General features: G+C 51.4%; 1 protein-coding gene across 4 annotated transcripts in view; it reads left to right on the top strand.

Moving 5' to 3' along the window:
- Window positions 1-12,892, top strand: part of DEGS2 (delta 4-desaturase, sphingolipid 2) — a 78,573-nt gene that overhangs the window by 48,749 nt on the left and 16,932 nt on the right. Inside the window, exon 1 of one of the 4 annotated variants that reach the window (XM_005893709.3) lies at window positions 9,535-9,681. The exons of the other annotated variants lie outside the window; for them this stretch is intronic. Coding sequence (XP_005893771.1) covers window positions 9,600-9,681 — 82 coding nt within the window. The 5' untranslated portion in view covers window positions 9,535-9,599. Of the gene's footprint in view, window positions 1-9,534; window positions 9,682-12,892 lie in introns of those variants that run through there. 4 annotated transcript variants of the gene reach the window in all.

The following is a 12,892-nucleotide window of genomic DNA, read 5'->3' as shown; positions in this document are numbered from 1 at the left end:
CCACCTGATGCGAAGAGCTGACTCATTGGAAAAGACCCTGATGCTGGGAAAGATTGAGGGCAGGAGGAGAAGGAGACGACAGAGGATAAGATGGTTGGATGGCATCACCAACTCAATGGACATGAGTTTGGGTGGACTCCGGGAGTTGGTGATGGACAGGGAGGCTTGGCGTGCTGCAGTTCATGGGGTCGCAAAGAGTTGGATACAAGTGAGCGACTGAACTGAACTGAAAAAATAAAGTCTGCTCTAACTTGCATTGGGTCATATTAAGTATTTTAATTGAAGGTCTGTGGGTTCCCATTTTATAAAATCAGTTTGTAGATACAAAAGACTTATTTTAATTTTATTTTATTATTCATAATGTTAGAGCATCTTTGCCCAATATGGGATATTTTAGAGCAAAGAGTACTATGACCATGGGAAGTTTACATAAGGCTAGTGTTAAAGTGAATTATGTCTATCTCCTCTCTATTTTATATTCAGTTTCTTCCCTAAGATTATAGGGGTCACAGTGCTCAAAGTTGGTGGGATCCCCAGGTATGACAATCTTTTGAGCCCCAGTAGTAAGTCCATGAAGTTTTCTCAGGGGGTGATGTTATTAATAGTGAAAGGTTGTTGTTGAATCACGCGAATACACCGGGATTCTTGGCCCCCGGAGGAGAAGAATTCAATCCGGGGCCAGAGACGAGGCTTGATCACTCAGAGCTTTTGTGAAATAAAGTTTTATTAAAGTATAAAGGAGATAAGAGAAAGCTTCTGATATAGGCATCAGAAGGGGGTAGAAAGAGTACCCGCCTGCTAGTGTTAACAATGAGGTTATATAATCCAAAGAATGTCTGGAGGTTGTAAAGACCTCATCAAACCTACTCCCATAATTTACATTTTAAGATAACACTGTCCTCAGGCAAGATACATCCTTGTAAAGACCAGGTCTACTCCCATAATTAACATTTTAAGGTAACAGAAGGTTGAATCCAAAGACTGTCCTTAGGCAAGATACATTATTATTATATAATCCTAAGGAATGTGGAGAAAGAAAAAAAGTTTGTCCTTCCTCCTCGAGAATTCCAGACCCCTCTCTCCTTGGGGACCCCTAGACTCCTTATCAACCTGCCTAGGAAATGACTCTCTCAATAGCAAGTACTAAAGCTAATTCAGAACCTGGGGCTTCTCTGGTAGCTCAGCTGGTAAAGAATCTGCCTGCAATATACAGGAGACCCAGGTTCAATTCCTGGGTCAGGAAGATCTGCTAGAGAAGGGATAGGCTACCCACTCCAGTATTCTTGGGCTTCCATGGTGGCTCAGACAGTAAAGAATCTGCCTGAAATGCGGAACACCTGAGTTCGATCCCTGGGTTGGGCAGATCCCCTGGAGAAGGGAATGGCTACCCACTCCAGTAACTTAGAACATATATAATAGAATCATGCATGCATGCTCAGTCGTTAAGTCATGTCCGACTCTTTGTGACCCTGTGGGCTATAGCCCGCCAGTCTCCTCTGTCCATGGGATTTCCCAGGCAAGAACACTGGATTATAGCAGCACAAAAGCTAACTGGTGTGTTTTAAATCTTTTTGTTAGATAAATTCTGTGGTGTTTTTGTTAGTATAGTTATATATATATTATATAGTTATATATATATAGTATATATTATATATATATTATAGTATAGTTATATATATATATATAGTTATATATATATATAAATAAATATATAATTTATTGCTTTCTAAATTTTGTACCTCCAGTTGGGTGAAACTATGACTTTTAATTTAAGTATATATGTAAAAATTATTATATATTTTATAAATTATTAAAATATTTAATATATATATACTTTATGAAAAAAATTATTATATATTTTATAGATATGTATAAAATATATAATTTATGTATTCACCTTTTGCTGCCTTTCTTCCTTTTTTCCCCCTCTTCTCTACCACTCCTCCTTTTCTTTTCTTTGAGGCTTTTATTCTGGTTCATTCTGTGATTTTTAGTTTCTGGTTTGGGCTGATAGGAATAAGGAGGGGCAGGAACAAGGGCCCAGTGGTCACCCTCAAGGCTGCAGCCCCTGCCTGGGATGGTTCTTTGGGGATCCCCTCCCCTTCCTCCCATATCTCCACCAGTGTGGTCCCTCCGATTCTGCTGGGTCAGGGGGAAATTGCAGCAAGGCAAACCACACAGCCACGGCCCTTCCCCAAGGCCCTGCAGGGTGTCATGGTCCCTGGGGTGGGTGTGCTGGCAGGGTGATTCTGAAGAGGCCTCCCCTGCTCTGAGGGCCAGGCTGAAAGGCAGGGGACCCTCCAGGGCAGCTTGGTTTGCCCACACGCATCAGGGCTGCCAGGTTGGGGCCCCGGCCACAGCACTTCGAGGGAAGTCACATCTCTGTATTTTAGGCCACAGCACTTGGGGGCCTTTGGAAACTTAGCTGGTTAATCATGAAAAAGGGGGACCCCGGGGAACGTCCTCTGGCCTCTGGGCAAGTAAGGGTTCAGACTCAGAACAGCAGCGACACCGACGCAAGTTTGCCAGCAGGTGGCGCCACGCTCCCGGGCAGCCCCTGCCGTCTGGTGGGACCAGTGAGTCCGCCAAGAGCACCTCCTTCCATCGGAGGCCCAACCACCCCGCTTCAAAATGTAGGTTTTATCGTCATTCAGGTTTGGTGAAGCCAGCAGATCAGGGAGCCACTGCCTGAATGAGACAGTCCGTCCTGCATAGCTTGCAAGAGCGGGGCCGGGCCACCAGGGCAAGTTCGAGAGCAGAGGGTGTGAGCGCGAAGCAGGGCAGGAGCCTTTATTGTGGTTTCCAGGAAGGAACGGGTGAGGCGTGGTCAGCATGCTTCGGGTTAGTTAGTTTGAATAATTTTTAAAAATATTTTTGTTTCTTTTTGGCTGCGCTGGGTCTTCCTTGCCACACGCCTGCTCTCATAGGAGGGGCTATGCTTCCCTGTGGTGTGAAGGCTTCTCATGGCGGTGACTTCTCTTGTTGCTGAGCACGGGCTCCAGGCGGGCTCGCTTCAGCAGTCGCGGCTCGTGGGCTTTGGAGCACAGGCTCAGCAGCTGTGGCTCCGGGGCTTGGTTGATCCGAGGCATGTGGGATCTTCCCAGACCAGGGCTCGAACCTGTTTCCCCTGCATTGGCAGGATTCTCATTGGCTGTACCACCAGGGAAGTCCACTTTGAAGAACTTCTAAGCTACTTTAAATTTTATTTTTAATATATATTTTGGCTGTGCCATGCAGCATGTGAGATCTTAGTTCCCCAACCACGAACTGAATCTGTGCATTGGAAGCCTGGAGTCTAGACCATCGGACCGCCAGGGGAAGTCCTCGTTTGAAGAGTTTCATTCAGGTTGTATGTCGAGTTGTCTGGTATCTGGCCTTGGGGTGATCCGGGCAGGGGAACACTGGCCCTGAGGACAGAGCAGGCAGGCCCCCACATAGGTGAGTTTGCCCTGTAAGAAGGGGGCTTCCCTGGTGGCTCAGATTGTAGTCTGCCTGCAATGCGGGAGACCCGGGTTCGATCCCTGGGTTGGGAAGATCCCCTGGAGGAGGAAATGGCAACCCACCCCAGTATTCTTGCTGGGAGAATCCCATGGACAGAGGAGCCTGGCAGGCCACAGTCCATGGGTTGCAAAGAGTCAACCACGACTGAGCGACCAACACTGGACTGGCCCTATAGGAAAGGCATGCTCCCGGGCTAGGCTTTCACCATCTTTAGGAACTGGCCAGCCCTGGAGGGTGGTCTCTTCAGGGTCAGCAATACCCCAGGATGTCAAGACATCAGAAATACAGAAAATCGGGACTCCCCTGGTGGTACAGTGGATAAGGACCCACCTGCTAATGTAGGGGACACAGGCTCGATCCCTGGTCTGGGAAGATTTCACGTGCCTCGGAGCAATGAAGCTGCTGCACCGCAGTGAACCCGCCCATGAGCTGAAATTGTTGAATCCGCGCTTAGAGCCTGTGCTCTGCAACAAGAACTGCCACTGCCATGAGACGCCTGGACACTGCCATGAAGAGTAGCCCCCGCCCGCTGTGATCGGAGAATAATCCGCGCAGCCACAAAGACCCAGTGCAACCAAAACATAATAAGTAAATCAAATATAAAATAAAATAAAAAGCATTATAAAAAAAGAAATACAAAAAACGCAAAAGCTCAGACGAGACACACGTTGCTGTAAGTTTCGGTGCTCTTGTTTGATCTCGTCACACCTTCCAGTGGGTGAATTGGCCCTGAGACCTCTGTCTGTTCTCCTGTGGTTGGAGGCTGGGGTTGCCTGCAGGACTGGGCTCCTGCCACTAAAGCTGCTATGAACATCTCTGCACACATCTTTGGTGAATGTCATTTCCGTTTCTTTGCACGATGTCCCCAGGAGTGAAAGCCCCCCCATCATGATGGAGGTTGAGCTTCGGTGGATTTTGTGGCAGAGTTTGCCAAACGGGCTGAACCAAACTTTCCTCTTGTCGACGGCCTCTTCAGTCTGAAACTCACGTCTTTCCTTTGTTCTGGGGAAATTTATGACAAGTTTGATGTGACTCATTCCTTCTCTCATTTAACAAATTGTTATTAAGGTCATCCCCTATGCTAGAAACTCTTTAGGGCATTAGGGGTGAAGAGTTGCACCACAGGGAGCAAGACGCTCTGGAGGAGGGAGCAGATAATAAGCAAATTTGCACATGATGTGGATGTCAGGCTGGCAGAATCGCCCATACATACAATTACATTACCATTTCAGTGGGAGATTATTTCTTCGAAGAAGAAAAGGCAGGGGAAGGGTAAATGTCGCCTCTCCGTCATTCTCTCTCTCCTTCTAGAAATCTCATTAGGAGGATGTCGGGTTTCTATTCCTGCTCTTCAGTTCTCTTCTTCTACCTGCCTTCGTTTCAACAGAGGTTTCCCTCCCCACAGGTGGCTGTGCTGTTTGGCATGTGAGATTTCAGTTCCCCAGCCAGGGCTGGGACTCTGCAGTAGACACAGAGATTCTTAACCACTGGCCTGTGGGGGAAGTCCTGAGATTGGTTGCTGCTTGTTTCCTTCTTTTTAAAGAAAAAATTTGCACCTACCCATCTCTTGTGTGTTTATTTATTTTAACAGGTTGGAATAGACCTTTATGTTTCCTGGGAGACGTTACTCTCTTTCCTCAATCCAGTTCTCTTCCCCCACCTGGCTCTGTTTTCCCGTGTGTGAAGTTCCTCCCATTCTTGGGGTGAAAAGTGAAAGTGTTAGTCGCTCAGTCGTGTTGATTCTTTGTGACCCTATTGTAGCCCAGTCTTTTCTGTCCATGGAATTCTCCAGGCAAGAATACTTGAGTGGGTAGTCATTCCCTTCTCTAGGGGATCTTCCTGCCCCAGGAATCCAGCCTGGGTCTCCCACACTGCAGGCAGATTCCTTACCATCTGAGCCACCAAGAAAGCCCCTGGTTGCCCTTTTTTCATGGGGTGATTTCCCTCGGGTGTTGGCTGGCTCTGAGTCACGGGCTGATAGACTGCTGGCTTTGGGGAGGGCTGGGAGGTGCAGTGTGGAATGCATTCTGGCCTGTTTTCTGCAAACATGGGGCGGCGGAGGACTTCTGCTGGGACAGCAAGCACTGTGTTAAGACTTATGGGCCTAGGTGCTTTCTGCTCCTCACAGGCAGCTGAAGACGCCGAGCACCCTGACCAAGAGCCTCTGGTCAGGGTCCCTCCTGGGGGTCAGTGAGCCCCTCTACTGGGGCTGGCGCCCAGCTTAGAGGAAGTGGGGGCTGAAGGAGGTGCAGGAGCCATGGAAGAGTGGCTGGCTTTGTTGGCTTTCTTTCAGTTACCACCCGCAAAAGTCTCTGTTTTCCAAAGCTGTTAGGGATTTAATAACAACAATTACATATATATGCATACACATATATATGCATATGTATGTGTGTATCTGTATATGTAGGTATGTATAGGTATATGTGTATATGTATATTTTATACACTTCATTTTTATTTTAATTAATTATTATTATTATTATTATTATTTGCCACACTGTGTGGCATGCAGTCTCTTAGTTCCTCGATCAGGGGCTGAACCTGTTTTCCCTGCAGAGGAAGAGAGGAGTCCTAACCACTGGACACCAGCAAGGTCCCTACACTTCATTTTTAAATAAACTTAACATCTGGTTTGCTGCTGCTAAGTCGCTTCAGTCGTGTCCAACTCTGTGCAGCCCACCAGGCTCCCCCGCCCCTGGGGTTCTCCAGGCAAGAACACTGGAGTGGGTTGCCATTTCCTTCTCCAATGCATGAAAGTGAAAAGTGAAAGTGAAGTCGCTCAGTCATATCCGACTCTTAGCGACCCCATGGACTGCAGCCTACCAGGCTCCTCTGTCCATGGGATTTTCCAGGCAAGAGTACTGGAGTGGGGTGCCATTGCCTTCTCCGAACATCTGGTTTAGATTTACAGAAAACCTGTGAAGATAGTATTGATGGTTCCATAGCCTCTACACCCACTTCTCTTTATAAGATATTAATATAATCTAATGTATAAGAAAAATGAACATTTTTAATGTTAGTACATTGTCATCAACTGACGTCCATACTTTATTCAGATTCCTTTAGTTTTTACCTAATTCCCATCAGGATCCCACATAGGACACCACATTGCAAGCAGATATGCAGTTTCTTTCATTTCCAGGAACTGAGACGTGGTGAGCAGGCTTGGGCACATGTTCTGAGTGCATTCACCGTCTTGAAGCTGAGTCTCTGTGGTCCAAGCTGACCTCGGGGAACTGGAGATTACTCAGGAATGGAAAAACCTTGTTTAAAATTCAACATTCAAAAAATAAAGGTCATGTCATTCGGTCCCATCATTTCATCACAAAGAGATGGGGAAAAAGTAGAAAGAGTGGTAGATTTTATATTTTTGGGCTCCAAAATCACTGCAGACTGTGACTGCAGCTAGCCACGAAATTAAAAGATGCTTGCTCCTTGGCAAAAAAGCTATACACACCTAGACAGCGTATTAAAAAGCAGAGACATCCCTTTGCCAACAAAGATCCATATAGTCAAAGCTATGGTTTTTCCAGTAGTCATGTAGGGATGTAAGAGTTGGACCATAAATAAGGCTGAGTGATGAAGAACTGATGCTTTTGTGGTGTTGGAGAAGACTCTAGAGAGTCTCTTGAACAGCAAGGAGATCAAACCAGTCAATCCTAATGGAAATCAACCCTGAATATTCATTGGAAGGACTGATGCTGAAGCTGAAGCTCTAATCCTTTGGCCACCTGATGCAGAGAGCTGACTCATTTGAAAAGACCCTGACGCTGGGAAAGACTGAAGCCAGGAGGAGAAGGGGATGACAGAGGATGAGATGGTTGGATGGCATCACTGACTCAACAGATATGAGTTTGAACAAGATGGTGAAGGACAGGCAACCCTGGCGTGCTGCAGCCCATGGGATCACAGAGTTGGACATGACTTAGCAACTGAACAAGAACAAGACTGAAAGTCATGAACTTTTATTACGCCGCCAGGTCTCCCTCCAGTCTGTCCTTTGACTTGTCCCGTTTTCGGCCTCAATTTTCTCATCTGTAAAATGAAGCCTTTGGGCAAGTGGCAACTGGACAGGCAGAGTCCTGGGGTCCATCTGTGAGTGGTTTTCTGATCTCTGTCCTGGGCAGAGGGAGCTGGCAGGCATGGTGGTGCCCAGAGGGCAGAGCTGGGACCCAGATCTCACTGGTTGTAACATGGGGCTGACATTCCGACTTTGGGCTTTTAAAGTCGAAGATCAGGGGCATGTCCCAGCTTTCCTGCTTATTCTGAAAAGTGAAAGAAAGTAAAAGTGTTCATTGCTCACTGGTGTCCGAGTCTTTGCGATCCCTATGAACTGCAGCCCACCAGGCTACTCTGTCCATGGAATTGTCCACACAAGAACCCTGGAGTGTGTTGCCATTCCCTTCTCCAGGGGATCTTCCCCACCCAGCGGTTGAACCTAGTCTCCTGCATTGCACGAAGATTCTTTACTGTCTGAGTCATCAGGGAAGCTTATTCTAAGGCTCTCTTTATCTCTGAACCTCGGTTTACCCATCGGTAAAGTGGCCGCTGTTGGGATGACTGCTATGGCTCCCTCTGGCTGTGAGCAGAGCAGGTTGCCCTGGGAGATGCTGAGCTCTCCGCTCCCAGAGGCGTGCAAGCCAAGAAGATGACACTGTTGGGTGGCGCAGGGGGTGGTGGTGACCCAGGGCTCTAAGCATGTCCCTTTGGGACAGGGAAGCCAGCTTGCGCACTGGCCCATTTTCCGACCCTGGACTCTGGGGCAGGTGTCCGGCTGCCGCGGTGTGCCCACATAGCTGCTTCCCGTGCCATCTCAGGCTAGGACTGCCTCTGGCCCTAGGCTGAGGGTGGTCTGCCAGATGTACTCCACCCCTGGCCTCAGACTCACAGGAGACCGGGGCGATGCTCGCCATCGTTTCCTGCCTGCTTGGTGGTGCCTCTGACTTCCAGGTCAGTCTGCTTCCCCAGGCAGCTCCTGCAAGTCGGGCTCCAGTACACAGGGCACACCACGCAAAGTCCCAAAGGAGCAAGAGGAGGACGGGGGGATCCCTGGGAAGGAGGAAAATGAGTCCTGTGCCCCGACTCCCCCCAGACCAGACTCTCCATTCTGACAAGGTTTAGGTTCTTCCAAGTCCCAGCCTTTGCATCTTCCATTGGCTCTACCGCCAATACCCTTGGCCTTCTTTAGCTGTTGAACTCCTACTCACCCTTTGAGACTTAATACAAAAACCCCTGGACTGTGCCCTGGCTGTACCAGGACCTACCTTTGTCCGGCACGTATCATCTTGAGTTGTAACCGGCCTCGTCGGTGCCCCTGTTCCTGTCCCTGGCTTTCCCTGAAGGTGGGGATGGGGCTGACTCATCTCCCTGAAGCTGCAGACGCCTCATCACCTGCCCTCTTCCTAATTGCGTGAAAGGAGTGGGTAGGGGCAGGGTGGATCGGTGTGACGAACCTTTCCAGAGCTCCTTCTGTGTTTGTTTGCTTTGGCTGCAAGGCGGGGCATGCGGGCTTGCGGGATTGCCTCCACGTCTTCTGCAGTGGAACCGCGGAGTCAACCCCTGGACCGCCAGGGAAGCCTCCCCTTCTTTTCTCTTGCACAACGCAGCCGTCTAATCCCTACCCTCCAACCCCTGCCCTGGGCCGGGGGACGGGGCGGGGGGGACGCTCCTCACCGGCGGGTCCGTCGGGGCAGGGGCGGCGGGAGCGCAAGTGGCTCTGGGCCGCTGAGAGAACAGGCGCCCAGCCGCGATGGAGCCTCCGGGAAGCCGGGGACACGGGCGTCCCCGTACACCCCGGGGTCCAGGGACTCCCCCGGGGTCACATTAACAGCCCATTTTCCAACCCGAGGCAACTGAGGCGCCCAGAGGCCCGGGGACTCACCTCCGCCCAGCCCGAGACCCCGCCCCCGAGGGCCTGCCCCTCCTGCTGGCCCAGGCGCTCCACGCCCCGCTCGAGGCCCCGCCCCTCCTGCTGGCCCAGGCGCTCCTGGCCCGGCCCCGCGCCCTGAACTGGTCCTCGCGCGGCGCAGGACGACAGGTGCCTCGGAGCCGAGCCCGGCGCAGCAGCTGGGCGCTCAGAGCCGCGCTCCCAGCCCCACCATGGGCAACAGGGCGGGCCGCAGCGACTTCGAGTGGGTCTACACGGACCAGCCTCACACGCAGCGGCGCAAGGAGATGCTCGGTGAGCGCGGGCCCCAAGTAGGGACAGCCCGGGGCAGTGTGGTGTCCCAGGTCAGCCCGAGCCCGGGGAGGCGTCGCTCCTGCGCGGCCCGGATGCCCAGCAGGCATCGGAGGGTACCTCTGCTTCGGAGGGTGGGGGCTCCACTCCCCGTACGGCAGCCTCCGCGGCCCAGGGTCCCCAGCTCTGGTCTGAGACTCCCTTCACGTCTCTGCCTCTGTCCCGAGATCGGGGACCCGAGGACCTGAGCCCAGATCCGTGCGTCGGGGGAGCGCGTCTCGGCTACTCCATCCCGGCTGTGGGACGGGAGCCCCGCCCGGGACTCGAGGCGCACAAGTCAGTCCCAGGGACTGTCTTTGTGAGGGATGCGCCGCCCCCGCCCGCGAAGGCAGCTCCGTGGCCACCTGTCGTCCGCCGCACCCTGGGCTCCCCTGTGCGCCGAGCGCCAGGTCCCGGCGGCCCCGCCCGAGAGGCCCCAAGCCCAGCCCCAAACCGGGCTTTAAGGCAGAATGAACTCCTCGAAGGAAGCAAAGCTGAACGAGACACAACTTATTTAAAAACAGCAAACAAAGGCTTACCAGAGTCTGTCCTTTATTTTGTAGCCCAATGTCCGGTGGCCCCTCTCTGTTATGTAGTGTCCTGGAAAGTCATTTTCACTTACATGGTCACCCATCCTGTGGACTCACCCACCTGCGGGCTCCATCAGTCTCTCAGAAGGACCCAGAATGTACGGTTCCTTTACCCACGATAAGGGGTTCAGGGACTCGCACCTGCAGAGCAGCTCCTGCTCGGTGCCACCAAGTCGCCTCTGCAGCCGGATCGGCTTCCAGCTGAACACGGTCCCTCTCCCTAAAGTCAGCCACCGTTCCACACCCTCACCCACAGCTGCAGTTGGCAAAAGTCTTTAATCTTTGCAAAACAGGTGGACAAAACAACAGTATTTCGTTATGACGTTAATATTTGATTTGATGATTGCTTTCAATGTCTAATCGGTCATTTAAATTTGTGTTTTGCTTTCTCTTGGGTTGGCGTTTTGCTTGTTGGGCTGTTAGAGCTCTTTGTATCGAGGTTTTTAACCCTTAGTCTTATACAATACATTGCAAATCTTCTTCCCTTTATAATCACAGGAGCTTTTTTTTTTAAATGCATTTGAATAGATTGGATTGTTTCTTTAGAATTTTCTCTTTTGTGTCTTCCTGCTCCACCCCAAGACTAGGGAAGTATCTTCCTATTCCTTTTAAACCTTTCAGACACCGGATGCACTGAGTGGTTAATGCAGGGCTGTGCCCTGCTGTTGCTGGGGTTCCAGGGCCTGGAGACCCCTGGGTGGGTCTGTGGGTCTGTGGTTTTCTCCTATGAGGTGAGCGATAACCCTGCACTGTGTGTGGCCCCAGCATCGTCTGCTGCACTTGCGAACTTCCTGCAGGTGGCGCAGAGGGTCCTGCAGGGCTGTGTCTCCTTCCCCTCCCTGGGCTGTCCCCGCCGTCCCCCCCTTCCCCTTACAGGACTCACTGCACACTCGGCCCCAGGTGGAGAAGGCTGGGGGATGTAGCCTGGCCCACAGAGGTGCCTGGAGGGATGCAGACACTCTGGACTGTAGCCTTACTTCCCCAGTCTGCATAATGGGCACAGTCATCCTATCTGGCAGAGTGGGTATGAGGATAAAAGGAGATGTTGAGTGAGAAGGTGCTCCAGCATGGTACCCAGCACGCCAGGACGTGGAGAAGGATTCCTCTCCGAAGAGAGAAGCCACGGGCCCTGGAACCAATCCAGGAAGCATCCTGGACAGGATGACTGGGAACCCTGGAAGACCTAGAGAAGAGGGCGGCGACTTGGGCCAGGGCGGGGACAGCACAAGCTCTCAAGGGCTGACTCTCCAGGGCTCTTTGCAAATTCCCACTCTGCACTGGATGCTGCGGGTTCCTCCCCACACAGCCAGTTTTGAGCTAACGAACTTGGAATGTGTCTTCCTCCCTCCCTCCCAGGCATTGCAATTGTTGTTCCTCCACCCCGGAGTCCTTCCTGCCTGCCCTACTCGCTGGAGCTCAGCTCTCCCTCCTGCAGGAACAGCCCCCTCCCGGCCTGGGTTGAGGGAGAGTGCTCCAGTGGGATTCCCCTTCCAGCCCTTCAGGTCTTTTATCTCTTGGAGGCAGGTTTCCAGACCTAGAAGATTTGTTGACCTTGATTGTGAGCCAGGACCACACCCACTCATCAGCTTTGTGACCCTGGGCGAGTCAATAAGCTGTTGAAGAAACTGAGGTCTGATTGAGTTAAACGGGTTAATTGTAGTGCTTTGTTTGTGGAGGGCTTCCCTGGTGGCTCAGAGGGTAAAGTGTCTGCCTGCAATGCGGGAACCCTGGTTCGATCCCTGGGTTGGGAAGATCCCCTGGAAAAGGCAGTGGCAACCCACTCTGGTACTCTTGCCTGGAAAATCTCATGGATGGAGAAGCCTGTAGGCTAGAGTCTATGGTAGGCCCCAGTCAATGGGGTCCCAAAGAGTCGGACACGACTGAGCGACTTCAGCCACTTCAGTCTGTCTGACTCTTTACAACCCCATGGACTGTGGCCCGCCAGGCACCTCGGTCCATGGGATTCTCCAGGCAAGAATACTGGGATGAGTTACCATGCCCTTCTCCAGGGGATCTTCCCAACTCAGACGTCTCTTATATCTACTTGCATTGGCAGGCGGGTTCTTTACCACCAGGGAAGCTCAATCCTGGAGTCAGAACCCAGGAAGTCCTTGCGTAGAGCCAGCTGCAGTGCTCTTTGTGCAGGACCAAAGTCCACCTCCAGATCCTGCCTGGATGAAGGAGACATGCCTCCCAGGCCAGGGCTGAGGTTCCCTGAGCTGCGAGGGCAGGAGCAGAGAGCCAGTGGGGCTGTGTCCTGTCGGAGATCAGAGCCCAAGCCAGGCACTCCCAGAGGAGTAAGAGGCAGCGTTTGAATTTGTCTTTTCCAAAACAAATAGCTTTGTGATTTTTTGTTTGTTTTTGTGTTTTATTTATGAAAGGGCACACAAAAAATAATCCAAGTAAAACAAGGAAGTAAGGCTCTGGCAATTGTTGGCTTATTTGCTTAGGAAAAGCCTTTGCTGGGGCTCTCTCAGTGGCAAGTGGTTAAGCCCAGAACTGAACTGGCTGACAAGCTCAAGGGAATTCATGGAGACCACAAGAGAGGAGGGCAGGCTGGCCACAGGGCCGTTCTCTCTGCCCCT

The sequence above is a fragment of the Bos mutus genome, chromosome 21 (genome assembly GCF_027580195.1).
Source record: "Bos mutus isolate GX-2022 chromosome 21, NWIPB_WYAK_1.1, whole genome shotgun sequence".
NCBI classification, from domain to species: Eukaryota; Metazoa; Chordata; class Mammalia; order Artiodactyla; family Bovidae; genus Bos; species Bos mutus.
This window is presented reverse-complemented; position numbering and strand designations above follow the sequence as displayed.